This window comes from Lithobates pipiens, unplaced genomic scaffold (assembly GCF_037356315.1).
Source record: "Lithobates pipiens isolate NorthernLeopardFrog02 unplaced genomic scaffold, aLitPip1_a1.2 Scaffold_8, whole genome shotgun sequence".
Taxonomy (NCBI): Eukaryota; Metazoa; Chordata; class Amphibia; order Anura; family Ranidae; genus Lithobates; species Lithobates pipiens.
This window is the reverse complement of record NW_027507903.1, coordinates 495,640,458-495,657,993: the sequence shown is the minus strand read 5'-3', so window position 1 is coordinate 495,657,993 and position 17,536 is coordinate 495,640,458. Positions and strand designations below refer to the sequence as shown.

The following is a 17,536-nucleotide window of genomic DNA, read 5'->3' as shown; positions in this document are numbered from 1 at the left end:
GAGTGGCCATCTCAGTCTCCTGACCTCAATATCATTGAGCCACTCCGTGGAGATCTCAAACGTGCAGATCATGCAAGACAGCCCAAGAATTTATAGGAACTGGAGGCTTTTTCCAAGAGGAATGGGCAGCTTTACCATCTGAGAAGATAAAGAGCCTCATCCACAAATACCACACAAGACTTCAAGCTGTCATTCATGTTAAAGTGGGCAATACACAGTATTAGGAACTGGGGTATGTCAATTTTTGATCAGGGTCATTTGGGTAGTTTCTGTTGCCTTTATGATTTAAAAAGAGTAAACAAAGTTGGTTGATAATAAATGGCTTCAGCCAAACGTTAACCATGAGTGAAGGAAAAGGTTTTGTGTTATCATTCATATTCTCTGAAAAATGGGCAAGAAATCATAAATTCTGCCAGGATATGTAAACTTATAATCACAACTGTATATCTGCAGTATTTTCTTATCTCTCTTCAAAGCTCTAAGTCACTTAGCTTTCTCCTGCTCGGTTCCTCTGTTATCTGCCTGATCATTTTTGACAAGTTCTCTGAGATGGCAGCCTGAAGTGTGTGTTGGGGTAGGTTGCTATAAATAGATTAGTACACAGCTTTCATCACAGAATAGAGCTCTGAACATTCCTTTCTTGATTTGCCAATGTAGAGGTGTGTGCGCCTTTCCTCCAATCAGCTGTCTTGGCTGTATGCTAATAATCCACTCCCAGTGGTGAACAAGAAGAAAATATCTGTAACACAAAGAGCACGTTTTAAAGGCTATATACAGCTGAAGACAGCAGATAAACATGTAAAACATAAATATAGGGAGATTTGTTTAGTCTCTGTGTATCATCTGAGGCTGTTCTCTTCACTGGATATATGTGAGGGTTTACATCCACTTTAAGGTAACAAAATGAGTTTGATAAATAATAAATACTGCATGAGAATATGTAATCTCCCTTTTCAGCCAACTGATGCCTCTTTTCATGTTTTCTCTGCCTCTTTGCAAATTGTTAAACAAATTCTATTGTTTACAGTACTCAGTAGCTCAAGTCGAATTTTATACAAGTGAATGAGTAAGAGCAATGATCAGACATGGGTTTGCTTTAAATGAGTGCTGTTGGCTATTCACTGTACAAGTAAATATGTCAAAGATCACTATAAGAAAGGCTCATTTTCCTCTCAGAATGTGTGACTATTTTTTATTACATTTCAGGCCGAATTCTCAGAATTGAACCTAGCTGCATATGTTAACGGTGGCTGCATGGTGGATATGCAAGTAATCCGGAATGGCACCAAGGTGGTGAGGTAGGTCTACTTATGGAAAGATGATCAAAAGACTGGTTGTAATTGTACACAAATCTGTATCTGCCAACATTCCAAAATCAAGACGTGGGTGAGAAGTCCTAACCTGTTTAATGACTCTACAGTGACATGCAGCTCAAGATTTTAATGCTCCAGAAACTGTTTATTAGTTGCACAGTTCTTAGGATGTTCCAACTGGTTTTGAGGAAACAAAATGGGCCCCTGCACACTGGGAGTGCAGTGACTGCATACTGGGAGTTTTACTAGCTTCTGTTTTGGGCATCAGGCCTCTAAACTCCCCTGCATGTCCATCAAGTCCAACCTCTGTGTGTGATTATATGTCAGTATTACATTGTATATCCCTTTATGTTGCAGTCATTCAGGAGTGTATCTAATAGTTTCTTGAAACTCTCAATGCCCCCTCGCTGAGACCACTGCCTCTAATTTTAATGAGTGGCCACGAGTTTTGTTAGACTCCCTTTTGCAAAAAAGTTTTATCCCTATTGTGGGGTCACCGGTATGGTATTTGTATATTGAAATCATATCCCCTCTCAAGCGTCTCTTCTCCAGAGAGAGTAAGTTCAGTGCTCGCAACCTTTCTTCATAACTAATATCCTCCAGACCCTTTATTAGCTTTGTTGCCCTTCTTTGTACTCGCTCCATTTCCAGTACATCCTTACTGAGGACTGGTGCCAAGAACTGGACAGCATACTCCAGGTGCGGCCAGACCAGAGTCTTGTAGAGCGGGAGAATTATCGTTTTATCTCTGTCAAATATATATTCGCTAATCTTTGTGGACTGTAGTAGACCCTATGAAGGAGTTTAAGTTGAAAGAATCAATCTTTGGCAGAGATCATATGAGTGAGGTAAGCAGTCACACAGTCAACCCAGTCTTCTGCTGCAACATCTGGCAGGTCTATCACCCATTTCTGATATGAGCCACCTGAGTCAGTTCAGTGGAGTATGCATTAGAAAATTGTAGGTAGATAGAAGAGAGTGGCCCCTGGCCCAAAATCTTTTGACTGCAGGGAGTAGGGGGTGGAACCGTGGTCAGGTTTTATATTGCAGTCTGTGTCCCCATTTTGGAATATTACCTCACTTTTGGGACAGGAAAGTGCTGTAGTGTCCCTTTAAAAGAAAGTCTTTTCAGTGAGGAGTAGTTATACTTTTTGTCGTTACAGTTTGAAGATTGTTGAAGATTGTAGATTAACCACAAGATGGAGCTCTCAGTGGCTCAGTGTTATCACCTTTCTTTTTGTTTAAGGGAGAAGAACAGCCAAAGCTTGTTTGGCTGTACTTCCCCTGTGGATCAGAGGAGTACAGTTCGTTCTGCACTTCTGTGACCCATTTTCAGCTGATGTCACAGTGCCGGAGCATGGTCAGGCCAGATAGTGACAGTAGAGCTGGGATCTGCCCACATGCCTGGACTGGCACCCTGGCTCAGCCTCTCAGCGAGCCGGCCGCTCAAACCCCCCCACAGCCCATCGCTCCAAAAACATCTCTTTTAAAGCTGAACTATAGTGTACAATACTTACCTTCTAACCAATGATCCAAGGTCTCCAAGGTCCATCACTGGCTCTGGCATCTTGTCCCCATCTTCTTTAGGGTGCCAGTCTTCAGCCACCTTGATTGGCCAGCACAGGTTGACTTAACTCCTCACATGCACAGCAGAGTCATTTTGGCACACAGGCACTGTACTGGAAATGTAAACTGGGCAGTGCACGTGCCACTCAGTGTACATTCTACAGAACACTGTGAACAGGTGGGTAAGGTATTTTATTGCAAAAGAGACATTGCATGTAAGTTTTCTATAGTGGACTTTAGTTCAACTTTGAAGCGTGTCTAAACAGTGATCACATGACAGGGAAGCCCATGGAACTCCTCCAGCATTACAATTTTTTAAAGTGCCAATATTATTTGCATCAATCTGATCTCCTTCACATGTAGAGCACATATAAAATAAATTGTGCAGGCTTTTCATTCCCTTTAATTGCAGATACACTTGGCTGATGTCCACATCCCTTCATGTAGTGGAAATCATCTTCTGCATTTTGAAGTCAAATTCCTTTCTCTTTGCGATTAGAATGATGCATCATCCCCTGCTGAGGTATTTCGGAGTTACTGCCCTCTGGAGCAGGCTGGTGTGAAGCTGTTTATTGACTGCTAGGAGAGAAGCTTTCCTAACGGCTCGAGGAAAGGAAGCGCTGTGTAAACAAGCATGAAAGCTCTATTCATTATCACATTTTAGTCATAGTTCCTGTATTGCCCCAGGACAGGCGTCCGTTATCAAAACAATGCATACCTGATGTCTACGAATCCTCCAAGAAGACATCTTGTTCTGTGAAGCCATATTGATGACTAGTAGGGGTCACCAACGAAGGTGTTAACAGAACGCTAAGCAAATATAAAAGACACCAAAGAATGCAGCTTTATAATAACATTGGGGTTGATTTACTAAAGGCAAATCCACTTTGCACTACAAGTACACTTGGAAGTGCAGTCGCTGTAGATCTGAGGGGTAGATCTGAAATGAGGGGAAGCTCTGCTTGTTTTATCATCCAATCATGTGCAAGCTAAAATTCTATTTTTTATTTTCCTTGCATGTCTCCTTCAGATCTACAGCGACTGCACTTCCAAGTCCACTTTCAATGCAATTTCAAGTGTACTTGCAGTGCACTTGTAGTGTAAGTGGATTTGCCTTTAGTAAATCAACCCCAATATGTCATTAAATGTATACTGATATGCAAGCAACATAAGTACCTGAATTTTACCTGGTAACAGTCTCTTGCGGTCCTTGTACAGCAAGGCTGGAGAAAGAAGCAGCACAAGTAGCCAATCAGTTCATGTGCTGACAAGAAGCATGGCAATGGAGGTGAAAAGAGAGGACCAGAAAGATGAGCTCGTCACTGTGCAGCTTCTCCATTCACTGTCAAGTTACAAGCTGGGGGCAGTTTCAGGACAACCTGGGTTCAGAGGAAATGAAAAGTAAAATAAAGTGGCTGTAAAGGGATTTATTTATTTTTTTAAATAACAAACACGAGTGACCCCGAACCTGGTCTTCGGTGGCTATCTCGACTTCCCCCCGCAATTACTTCTCACGTTCATGCGAGCTCCCTCGCATGGTGAGAAGTACTTGCGGGAGTATCATTCGGCCCCTCCCTTGGCGCGCCGCATCATTGGATGTGATTGATAGCAGCGCGAGCTAATGGCTGCGCTGCTTTCAATCCATCCAATCTAGCCAATCAGTGGCCAGGCTGAGCGGCGAAGAGGATGTCGGAGGCGAGCAGACTTTCGAGGGGTCAGGTAAGTAAAACGGGGGGCCTGGGGGTTCGACACTGTCAGATGTTTTTTCACCTTAATGCATAGAATGGAGGTCCTCCTACAGAGGAGGTCTACTGCTAAAATTACTGCCCTCGGTCTGACCTTCACGATGATAACTTACATGCATGGTACAATTGCTGTTTACATATGACACCAGACTGACACTTGCGTTCGCCTTTGCGCGTGAGCACGGGGGGACAGGAGTGTTTTTTTTTTTCTTTTCTTTTCTTTTTTTTTTTTATTCTTTATTTAGTTTTTTTATTATATTTTTACACTGTTCCTTTCATTTTTTTTTTTTTATCCTTTTTATTGTTATCTCATGGAATGTAAATAGGTGTTGACAGGTACTCTTTTTTGAAAAAAAAATGGGGTCTATTAGATCCTAGATCTCTCCTCTGCCCTCAAAGTATCTGACCAGATCGGTGTGATAAAATGCTTTGCCAATTTCTCGATGGCGCTGTTTATATACGTTGAAACAAAATGCTCGTAGCTTCCAGTTTCTTAAGCCATAGAGATGATTGGAGCTGTTCTGGTCTCTGATCAGCTCTATGGTCAGCTGGCTGAACCACTGGCTGCATTCTTGGGTTCCCTGTTGAGACAGGAGAGCCCAAGAAAATCATGGAAGACGATGGGGGGGGTGTTCCCTCCCACTGCTTATAAAAGCAGTCTAGTGGCTAATTAGCCACTCAGATTGCTTTTATATGAAAGCCGACCGCTGGCTGAAAAGAATGATACCAAGATGATACCTAAACCTGCAGGCATCATTCTGGTATAACCACTCAAAGTCCAGCAACATACCAGTACGTTGCTGGCCCTTGTTGGGCATACATTGTAATGTTCTTTTTTTTCATGCAGCCTGTAGGCTGCATGAAAAAAAGAGATTAATCGGTGGGTATGCCCACCATTAGAATAATACCCTTCATCCACCCACTTCTAATGATGGGCATACATGCACCATTTTTTTTTAACTGTGGTGGTGAAATCACCTCCAACAGCACTGGAGTCACAGCTTTACGTATCGTGGGAGCAAACGCTGTTGCTGTCAAGATAAATAAACCTGTGCTGCAGCTTAATGGCGTACCTGCTAAGCAAATGATGATTAACAATAAAACAAAGTAACATCACAGTATAACAGTAGGACTTACCATACCTGCAAAGCAAATACAATAAAACATAGTAAAAATAAAACATTGCAATCTGTGCCTAAAAAAATATATGCCGAAGCATGGGGGCAATCTGCCCCAAATGTTAGCAGCAAATCGCTCCTCCACCACTGCCCCCATGCTTTGGCATACATGCTCTTTTTTTTTTAACTGTGGTGGTCAAATCACCTCCTACAGTGCTGGAGTCACAGCTTTACGTATCATGGAAGCAAATGCTGTTGCTGTCAGCATAAATAAACCTGTGCTGCAGCTGAATGTCATACCTGCTAAGCAAACGATGGTTAACAATAAAACAAAGTAAGATTACAGTATGACAGTAAGACATACCATACCTGCAAAGCAAATACAATAAAACTAAAATAGAATGAAACCAATAAAATGCACACTCACAAAAGTATCAAGGTGTACAGCATGTACAGTATCTCACAAAAGTGAGTACACCCTTCACATTTAAAAAAAAAAAATTATTATATCTTTTCATGTGACAACACTGAAGAAATGACACTTTGCTACAATATAAAGTAGTGAGTGTACAGCTTGTATAACAGTGTCAATTTGCTGCCCCCCCCCCCCCCAAAATAACTCAACACACAGCCATTAATGTCTAAACCGCTAGCAACAAAAGTGAATACACCCTAAGTAAAAATGTCGAAATTGGGTCCAAAGTGTCAATATTTTGTGTGGCCACCATTATTTTCCAGCACTGCCTTAACACTCTTGGGCATGGAGTTCACCAGAGATTCACAGGTTGCTATTGGAGTCCTCTTCCACTCCTCCATCTCCTCCATGATGACATCACAGAGCTGGTGGATGTTAGAGACCTTGCGCTCCTCCACCTCCCATTTGAGAATGCCCCACAGATGCTCAAAAGGGTTTAGGCCAGGAGACATGCTTGGCCAGTCCATCACCATGCAGCCCGACCATAACACTCCCACCACCATGCTTGACTGTAGGCAAGACACACTTGTCTTTGTATTCCTTACCTGGTTGCTGCCACACACGCTTGAAACCATCTGAACCAAATACGTTTTTCTTGGTCTCATAAAACCACAGGACAAGGTTCCAGTAATCCATGTTCTTAGTCTGCTTGTCTTCAGCAAACTGTTTGCGAGATTTTTTGTGCATCATCTTTAGAAGAGGCTTCCTTCTGGGATGACAGCCATGCAGACCAATTTGATGCAGTGTGCGGCGTATGGTCTGAGCACTGACAGGCTGACCCCCCCACCCCTTCAACCTCTGCAGCAATGCAGGCATCACTCAAACATCTATTTCCCAAAAACAACCTCTGGATATGATGCTGAGCACGTGCACTCAGCTTCTTTGGTTAACCATGGCGAGGCCAGCATGCTGCCGATCGATCGTAGAAATGAGCGGGGTGTGGCCGGATGTGTAGGGTGGAGTGAGTGTGATGAGAGGACGCCGTGTGTAACTCCCTCCAAGGCCCCCATGATGGAAGCGTGGAGCGTATAATGTTTAATGCCACAGCCGAGTACAGCGTGAGGAGGGCCGGAGCTGAATAACATAGCTGGACGCTGGACGGGAGGAGGAGTGACAGCGTTACGCGATCACGCTGCGCCGCCGGGGATCTCCGCTGACCTCCGAGTCTGCAGCCGTCGTATCCGACGTCCGAAGTGAAACGCGAGTCCACGAGTACCCCCGATCAACGCCGAACCTCTCCAATTGTGAGACACTGAGAGATACCGTGCACAAGCGTTACCGAAGGCTCCCCCGCTCCCCAGTAAGCTGCGACAGGAGGAAGGAGGTAAGCGGCAGGAGTGTGGGGAGGAAGAAGCCGGCAGTCAGAGGGGTACAGCAGGCAGAGGACTGGTAAGGAAAGCTGTGGTACAGCGATGCCTATGAGCCGGATGGGGTAAGAAAGACCTGTACTCTCCGGTCATCTTTTCATTTTGTCTCCTTCTTTCGATGTTCGGATTCCACTGCCTCCTGTGTGTGCCTTAAGGCGAGAGACTGCTAAATTGTTAGCCTGGGCAAAGGAATACTTCCTGGCAAAAAAAAATCTGAATATGTTGTAAGCAGCGCTTAAGAAATATCTGATTATGAGAACGTGTGGATTGACTATAAAGCTGTTTATAAATCTAGCTCAGTACTGTATTGACCTATTGACAGTGGGACGGTCTCTGTTTAAAAAAAAAAAAAAAAACTGACAGGCTAAACAATTCATGAGCCAATGTGAGTAAATAAATGTATGTGGTGCTGCAAAACCAGGAAACAGGAGGTTTTTGTGTTACCTGAAATAAGCATTGGAATACGGTCATTACTGCATTAAGTGAATATTGCGTGGTGGGCGGCTGGATCAGTATCCCTTTAAAACACGATATAATACGATATATCCAGGATTGTCCCGAAGTAAGGACGAGAAAAAGGAAAGTAAGATGCAACATTTACGTTCTGCAAAAGAAAGGGGGGAAAAAAGCTCGCAACAGTCTGTCACAGCAGCTAAGTTAGAACAATATGCCCATAATCCAGCTCAGTCATCTCAGACCCCTCCAAAAAAAGGACAGTCAAAAGGGCAGCAAGGTGTAATGACTGAAAGGAAAAGTGTGGGGCAGTCAAATATTAATATCAACACACAAGCCGGAGCAGTGGTAAAACCCTCAGTAAATAAAAATGCGGAAGCAGGGGAACAGAATATAGAAACTACAATAGGTGACTCCCCCCCGATAGAAAAGGAGCCAACTATAAAGGATGTGTTACTGGCCGTAAATGCATGCAACATTTCACTTAAAGAACTCTGTAATCAAATGAAGGGAGTGAAGGAAGATCTAATGGTGGTAAGGCAAGACTTACAGAAAGTGGTGGAAAGGACGACAGAACTTGAGACAAGGACTAGTCGATTAGAAGACGATACAACCTTCTTAATTAAAGAAGTAGAAAGCCTGAAGGAGCAGTTCAGTGGATATAGAACAAGAATGGACGAAATGGAAAATAGGCTCCGGAGGGACAATGTGCGAGTAGTGGGCCTCCCCGAAAAAAGCGAGGGTGTAAACCCTACGGAATTTATGGAGCATCTTTTGGTTGAACTGTTTGGAAGGGAGGTTTTTTCAACAACGTTCTCAATAGAGAGGGCGCATAGGGTACCCTTTAGAGCACCATTGGAGGGGGGCCGTCCCAGGCCATTATTGATGAAATTACTTAATTATAAGGATAAAGTGGTGTTATTACGGAAAGCAAGGGAAATGGGGAATGTACTGTATAAGGGTGTTAGAATCTCACTATATTCTGACTTTTCCCCAGAACTTCAGAGAAAAAGGGTAGAGTTCCTCCAGGTGAAACGCAGGTTACAGAAGCTCAGGGTGCCGTATGCTCTGCTTTATCCTGCAAAGTTACGGATTAATGCACTAGGGCATACTCAGGTTTTTAGTTCCCCGATAGAAGTGGAAAAATGGATAGAAGAAAATAAAGAAAAGTTATAGTTGCTGGGGTTTCTAGTACTGAGTGGGATGGGAAGATAGAAGGAGAGGGGGGGATGAAGTATGTGTGTTTTTTTTTTTTTTTTTTTTTTTTTTTTTTGGGGTGGGTGCTGTCTGTGTCTGTATGGAAGGGGGGTGGGAGGGAGGTAATACACGGCGAGTGCATTAGGTGAGGGTGGTAAATAGGTTGTGAAGAGAGTGGTATAAGGTCACTAATAGCCCCTAGGGTAACACCTAGGAAGGTGGGGGAGGGGCGGGAGGGAGGTAGAAAGGGGGGAGAGGGGGTGGGTGTAGTAGGGAAAATAGGGGGGAGGTCGAAGGGGAAAAAAAAATATAAGCATGCACTAATAAATGTAGTACAGGAAATAATTCAAAGCAAAAAAGGACACAAACCGTGGGGTGGTAAAACTAGGGGTGGTAAAAAACAAGGAAAATTTATTGATCACAAGGGGGAAAATGGTAATAAACGATCATACAGTATAATGCATATTCAAAGACACATAACATATGAGTTAATGGTGACGCCTAATAAATTTGTTATTATACAAGGGAGTAATATATGGGGAGTGTGGTATAAGGTAATAAAAGAAGTTAGAGGGGAGTTGTTGGGTACTGGGAGACAAATGGTTCTCAATAGTGTTATCAGTAGACTGGTTATTTCGCTCTCTTTCTTTACTACCTTAGGTTTTTCTTTTTTTTTCTTTTTCTCCTCTATATTTGCTTATGGCTATGCAGGATGGTAAAATTAAGATAGGCTCCTGGAATGTGAGGGGTCTGGGGACGCGGCTGAAACAAAAAGCTGTGCTATCCTTGTTGGAGGGATGTGGAGTAGAGTTGCTCTGCATACAGGAGACCCATTTAAATAGAGATACAATATACCGGCTGCAGAGCAGAAAATATCAATTTCAATATCACTCTGTTTATTCGACATATAGCAGAGGGGTGAGTGTCTTGGTAAAAACGGGGGTGAATTTTGTATGCAAACGGGTTAGCCTGGATGAAAAAGGCAGATACATTTTTTTACAGTGCCTAATTGAAAATAGAGAATGTATGCTGGCAAACATCTACATCCCTCCACCATTTAAAATGGAAGTGCTTTTTAAATTACAGGAATTTTTAGTGGGGATAGATGGTGTCCCTATAATAATAGTAGGGGATTTCAACATGGTATTGGATATTAAAATTGATAGATTCCCAGAAAAAACACTGGTGGAACCAGCTTGGCAGGGGAGGATGGGACAATACCTGGAAGAAGTAGGACTACGGGATTTATGGAGAACTGGGAACCCGGGAGTTCGGCAGTATAGTTGCTACTCGTCCACACATACTACGTTATCCAGGATTGATATGATACTGGGGAATGACCTGGCCTTACAAATGGTGGAAAAGGTTGAATATCAGCCCAGGGGGATTTCAGATCATTCCCCAGTGACAGCAGTATTAAAAATGAGAGAACGTAAGGTACAGAGGTTGTGGAAAGTGAACCCGCTCTGGCTAGAACTGATAAAAAAAGAGACAGAAGAATGCCCTGAGAGAATTCAGTGGGAATTAAAAGAATTTCTAAAAAATAACCGGGGTACAGTAACATCGGGGATCCTGTGGGACACTCTGAAAGCTTTCTTAAGGGGCCTTATGATCCAATCAATAGCAAAAATAAACAGGAAATCTAGGGAACAGGAGGTACAAATAGGGAGAGAAGTGTCAGAGGCTGAAAGAGATTTTATTAGTGACCCCACGCAGGGCAAAGAAAAAATCTGGTTAGATAAACAAGAAGAACATAGGTTATTAGCTCTAAAGAAAGCAGAGATTCAGCATATGTTCCAACGCCAAGCCTCCTTCGCGGAAGGGGAAAGCGTGGGAAAAATGTTGGCACAACTGGTGAAGAATAACTCGGGTCCTTCCTCAATCTCGGCGATTAGGATATCTGAGGGAAAGGTTATAACAGAAACGGGGAGTATCTCCCAAGCATTTGAAGGATATTATAAAAACCTATATACTGCACAAAAAGTGGGGATGGATGAGCAAATGGAAGCATTTTTAGGTCAATTAGAGGTACCATGTTTGAAACAAGAAGAAAGAGAGGAACTGGAAGCCCCAATAACTTTGAAAGAACTTCAGGAAGCAGTTGCGAGTATGCCAAATCAGAAATCGCCTGGGCCGGATGGACTACCAATTGAAGTCTATAAAAACTTTGGCGAGATACTGATTCCTGAACTTCTGGAGATGTTAAGAGGAGCATATGGGGAGGGTAAATTGCCCCCATCAATGATGGAGGCGGTTATAACCCTGTTGTACAAAGAAGGGAAGGACGCCTTAGATGTTGCAGCGTATAGGCCAATCTCTCTCCTGTGTACTGATACAAAGATATTGGCCAAGGTATTAGCGACTAGGCTTAATCGAGTCATAGCAAGATTGGTCCATATGGACCAAACAGGGTTTATAGCCAACAGGTCAACGAGTATAAATATTAGAAGAGCCTTTTTGAATTTGCAGGTCCCAATGGATAACGATACTCCGGGTGCAGTGGTGGCACTGGATGTAAGGAAAGCATTTGATAGCGTAGAATGGGGATATATATGGAAAGTTTTGGAGAAATTTGGCCTGGGTCCTTCCTTTATAAGATGGATTAGGATGCTATATGACAAACCTAGTGCGAGAATAAAAATTAATAACGAGTTATCCGGGAAAATAGAGTTGGGGAGAGGGACGAGGCAGGGGTGCCCATTATCACCCCTGCTCTTTGCATTGGCCATAGAGCCCTTGGCATGTGCAATTAGAGCAAACCGGGATGTGGTCGGTTTTGTAAGAAAAACTGGAGAGGAAAAAATCTCACTTTATGCAGACGATATCCTATTGTTTTTAGGGGATATGAGATACTCACTACCAAGGGCAATGGAACTGGTGCAAAGGTTTGGAGGCTTCACTGGGCTGGAGATAAATTGGGAAAAATCGGAATGTCTCCCTTTGGACCCAATTGGTCAGCAAATGGCCCTGGGAACCCCCCAAATGCCAATGGTGGATAAGTTGAAATATCTGGGAGTAACTTTGTCAAGGGATCCTAAGCAATATATAAGTTATAACTTAGTCCCATTACTGGCTAAGTTTAAACAAAAAATAGCTATATGGAAACGATTGCCTCTCTCGGTTGCTGGCAGATGCAATCTGATAAAAATGATATGGATGCCCCAACTTTTATACATATTACACAATGCCCCAATATGGATCAACAAAAGCTGGTTTGATAAAATCGAGATGCTGTTTAGGGAGCTAATATGGAGGGGAGGACAGGCTAGATTGAAATTGCGGATGCTTCAGCTACCGGGAGAGGAAGGAGGATTCGCGGTCCCTTATCCGGAGTGCTATTTTTGGGCGTCCCAACTACAACAGCTAGGGGGGATCGATGAGAAGAACGGAGGAACCCCAAATGGGAGATTAGTATTAACAGGCTCCCCACATAGTACCCTGATCGAGACCCTGGAAGCGGACTCATTCCAGTGTAGATGTCCCACAGTAAAAATGATGTTAAAGCTATGGGGTACAGTTAAAAAAAAAATGGGATATAGTGAAATAACAAAGTATACGCCTCTATGGAACAATAAGAAGCTACAGGAAATATGGCGGGTTGGAAAAATTGCAGATTGGGAAAAATGTGGCATTGTAAGGCTAAGCCATCTATATGGCGGCAGGGGTATTAAATCTTTCGACCAGCTGCAAAGAGAATTTAAGATATCACAAAATTCATTTTATGCCTATATACAAGTGAGGCATGCTTTAAGGACCCAGTTTGGAGACCTGTTATTAACATGGGAGGAAATGCCCTTGCTATACCCAGTAGTACAAGCAGGACCCACTAAAGGATCAATATCTAAATTCTATGCCCAGCTGGGTGAACAGATTAATAGTGAGAGGAAAGGGAGGGTTGAGAAAGGGAAATGGGAGCAGGACCTAGGTAATATAACACGAGCACAGTGGAAAAATATCCTAGCGGCATGCCCAAAGGTCTCGGTCTCTCCTCCTCAGAGGATTTCCCATTTAATGGTAATTAATAGAGCATACTATACTCCCCAGAAATTATTTAAATTTGGTAAGAGAACAGATGACTTTTGCCCCAGGTGTGGGGGGTCAGGGAATTTAATGCACATGCTTTGGAAATGTCCCAAATTATTTAGATACTGGGAAGGAGTGGTAAAGATAATAAGTAGGGTTTTTGGGACGGTAATAGAGTTAAACCCCATAGTGTGCATTTTAGGCTACAGAGAGGAGGAAGTAGAAAGGAAGGGAATAACAACGGCAATCCTAAGATGTTTATTTCAAGCTAGAAGGATGATAGCTAGGAGATGGCAATCAAAGCTACCCCCTACAGTAGAGGATTGGACAAGGGCGGTAAATGACTATCTATGTAAGGAGAGGGCAGTATATGCAAAACGAAATAACCTAAAGGAGTTTAATAGGAACTGGCGAGAGTGGATAGAAGTGATGCACACCCCAGTTTAAACCATGATAGGAAAGGGAAGAGGGGAGGGGGGATGGGTAATGGGAAGGAGTAGGGTAGGGTACATTAAAGGTTCGGGAATTATTATAACACATTTATGCTATACTGTAGGATAAAAGCACCAATATATATATAAGAGGGGAGGGGAGGGGGGGCGGGGTGGATAGAAGGGATGTGAGGGAGGGGTGGGGTTATAACAATAGGAAGAACGTAAGAACTGCAAAAATAGTGATGGTAGGAGAAGGGGGGATATGGTACTGTTTAGATAATGTGCTTTTGTTTTATTTTTTTTTATTTTTTTTTTTGTTTTTTTTTGCTAATTATATATGATGTATGGATGTATCTTCATGTCCCCCTTCCCTTCCTAGAACTCTAAAACTCAGATCTCGGAAGGGAAGAAAGAGGTATTTGAACCCTGGTAATGTTATTTTAAAATGTGGTCTGTATAAATGTGAAAATTTAATAAAGATTAATAATTAAAAAAAAAAAAAAAAAAAAAAAAAAACCATGGCGAGGCCTGTTCTGAATGGAACCTCTCCTGTTAAACCGCTGTATGGTCTTGGCCACTGTGCTGCAGCACAGTTTCAGGCTCTTGGCAGTCTTATAGCCTAGGTCATTTTTATGTAGAGCAACAATTCTTTTTTTCTGATTCTCAGAGAGTTCTTTGACATGAGGTGCCATGTTGAACTTCCAGTGACCATTTTGAGAGAGCGAGAGCAATAACACCAAATTTAACACACCTCCCCATTCACGCCTGAGACCTTGTAACACTAACGAGTCATCTGACATCGGGGAGGAAAAGTGGCTAATTGGGCCCAATTTGGGCATTTTCACTTAGTACTCACTTTTGTTGCCAATGGTTTAGACATTAATGTGTTTTGAGTTATTTTGAGGGGACAGCAAGTTTACACTGTTATATAAGCTCTACACTCACTACTTTACATTGTAGCAAAGTGTCATTTCTTCAGTGTTGTCACATGAAAATATATAATAAAATATTTGCAAAAATGTGAGGGGTGTACTCACTTTTGTGAGAGATACTGTAAATGGGAGGATAACATGAGGTTAAAAGCGCAAGTACTTCCAAAACCTCACATGGAGCATGCTGATGCATTCCGGGGGCGCTGACAGCACAGTTATCCTCCCAATTCCATGCTGTACACCTTGATACTTTTTGTAAGTATACATTTTATTGGCTTCTTTCTATTTTAATAAATATGTTTTTACTCGAGTAATGGACGTTTGCGCGTTCCCTTCTTTGTTTTTGTAGACCTATATTTTCAACATCTATGCAGCTTGTTTGCTGCATACAGACCTGACATTCCTCTTCTTCTCTGACACTTCCCAGAAGTATCCCCATCCATCTGTTTTAGCAGATAGGATTGGATCAGATGGCAGCTCGTGTCAATGGACACATGTCCGTTGACATGTGCCGCTCCATAGAGGGCATTGGATGGTCCAATCAGGTACGCCTAAAAAAATTATTGGTCCACCTGTGAAAGGGGCCTAAGGAGCAACAAAATATCATTAAATGGAAAGTAATCATACAGAACAACATCTAAGTAAAATTATGCTGATTAGATTGTTATAATTCCAATCCAAAGTGAGGTTTTGTACCAGATCAAATATAGATCCATTTGGTTATAATTTCCTTTGAGCCCACTCAGGTCCTTATTATATTCTTCTAAGCCCTGGTGAAGGGGAAATGTGTTGCCCCTGAAAAGCAATACATGTTTTTTAATGACAGTATTACAAACAATTAATGTACTTTGGACTTGTTCACTTTGTGGTTTGGCGCCTTTTTGTATGACTATGGGAAAGTCATAAATAAATTGACTAAGGTTTATATCATACAACATACACTCCAAAAACTATACTAATGTATGCCGGATGCTATATACTAAAAATATTCTATCCTTTCATTAAAATAAATGTATATAATATCGCCCTCCCCTCTAAAACTACTATATCCAATAGTCCCAATTTACCATCCTTAACAGGATAGGGTGTGTGTAATATATAGATAAACAGGTGCATATACACAATATAAATTGGTTATTTAAACGTGGATGATCCCCCCATCAATCTATAATAGAGGCTGTGGAAGTAAGTGACCTTTTCTGAACTAAGCATAAAATCCTGTCCGGGTCACTTGCACTGCTCTTAGAGTCCATGCACACTGAGCTTAAAAAAAAATCAGTCCTTTTGGCCGAAAAAGAAGCTCATATAACACAACTGACCATAGGAGGAACAAAAGTTTAACAAGATAGTAGCAGGAGCAGACCCCCTGCCTGAAACCTTCTGATAAAGCATAAGGAAGAATGTCTCCTTCAACAAGTCTTATAGCCCCGAGTCTTGTACATTCCACTATAAACTTGTCCCCACATGTATTTTGTACATGTTACCTTCCATGTAGTGTTTTCCCAGCTGTGCAGTTCAGTTATGAGTCCCCAGTGCATCTTATCAACCAGGTAGGTCCCTCTGTGTCCTACATGTGTTTACCATATGGCCTTTTTCTATGACATAAGGGCAGTCACAATGTATTGGTGCACGGAACCTTTTGGAATGTATGGTATTTGTTTAAGAAAGAATTCTTCCCACCTGCTAACCTTCTATTAAAGGATCCTTCTAGGCATATATATGAAACATGCATTGGGTCACTCATATTTTAAAGAGGACATGTACTGTGAATGCCCCCTGTACTAAAAAAAAGGCAAGCAGAGGGCAAAGGACTGGTCAATGGTTTTGCTTGTAATCTCCCTGAAGCTGACCTATTCCTGATTATTAACTGTACTGTGTCTGCTTGTGGAGGCCACCATCCTGGTAGAGGAGCAGGGCTTTGCTTGCTTATGTCAAAGCTGCCCCTCTGATGACTGATGATCCGATAAGGTAGGTTAATATTCAGTAGGCAGCTAGAGAAGTGGAGAAAGACAATATCTACAGAATGAACCAGGCAGAAACAGGGAAATCCGTGCACTGCAGGTCCTCAGGTACAGCTTCTGTTCCAGCAAGGAGAACAGTGGTCAGCACAGAAGTAACATCACCAAATCTCTCATTCCAAATCTGCTGAGACTAGCAGTTGGGGCAGCAGTGAGATCTCACACTGCAGATATACAACTTTAGCATACCTGGAAACCTCGCTGGAATTGATCCAGCAATGGTGGAATTTTTAACCGGTTGCCAGACCATTGCCAAAATCATAAAATCTAATTTTTCATCAATCATTTCTCTGAGTCACACACTGTGCTCTGCCTTCACTGGCTGCCTGGAGAGGAGAAGAGAAGGGTGCTGTGCAAGAGCGGGCCAAGAAGGGAGGCATGGTGTGGAGAGTCCATGCTAGTCATGGGAAAGTTTGAAAAAACAGAGAGGATGCCAAGCCGAGACTGCAGTTTGAAGGAAGTTTTTTTTGCTCTTTTGCTCTTCAATCCAGTACTCTACCCCTAATCAGCCCCCATTTTAAGGCATTAGGATTTTATAAAGATTTACAGAGATGGCTATTAGGCTTAAGACACAGAGGTGCCTAGGCAAAGAACGCGTGCTGCTATTTTTTAGAAGCCACAGTGAGAAGTGGCATTGGGGGTCAGTTGTACAGCATGGGAAGCCTAGAGGAGCATGAATTACGGTAAGTATTTCTGCTTATGCCAATCCTCATAGACTGAACAAACTTTTAATTGTTGCAGTGGTGCAAGGTGATGCTTAAAGCAAAATTTCCACAAAAAAAGCCTTTTCTTTTTCAGTTTTACCTTGAGTACCGCTTACAAACAAGGTGTCCATTAGTGAGGCACACTAACCGAAAGACTTTCTTAAGATGCTTTCACACAAAGAAAACTAATA

The 17,536-nt window shown here is 42.4% G+C and overlaps 1 protein-coding gene across 2 annotated transcripts in view; it reads left to right on the top strand.

The window, feature by feature from the left end:
* SYN3 (synapsin III) overlaps positions 1-17,536 on the top strand; it is a 600,616-nt gene that overhangs the window by 215,486 nt on the left and 367,594 nt on the right. For both annotated transcript variants that reach the window (XM_077469161.1, XM_077469162.1), the window contains exon 4: positions 1,207-1,298. In XM_077469161.1, the coding sequence (XP_077325287.1) occupies positions 1,207-1,298 (92 nt within the window). The remainder of the gene's footprint in view (positions 1-1,206; positions 1,299-17,536) is intronic.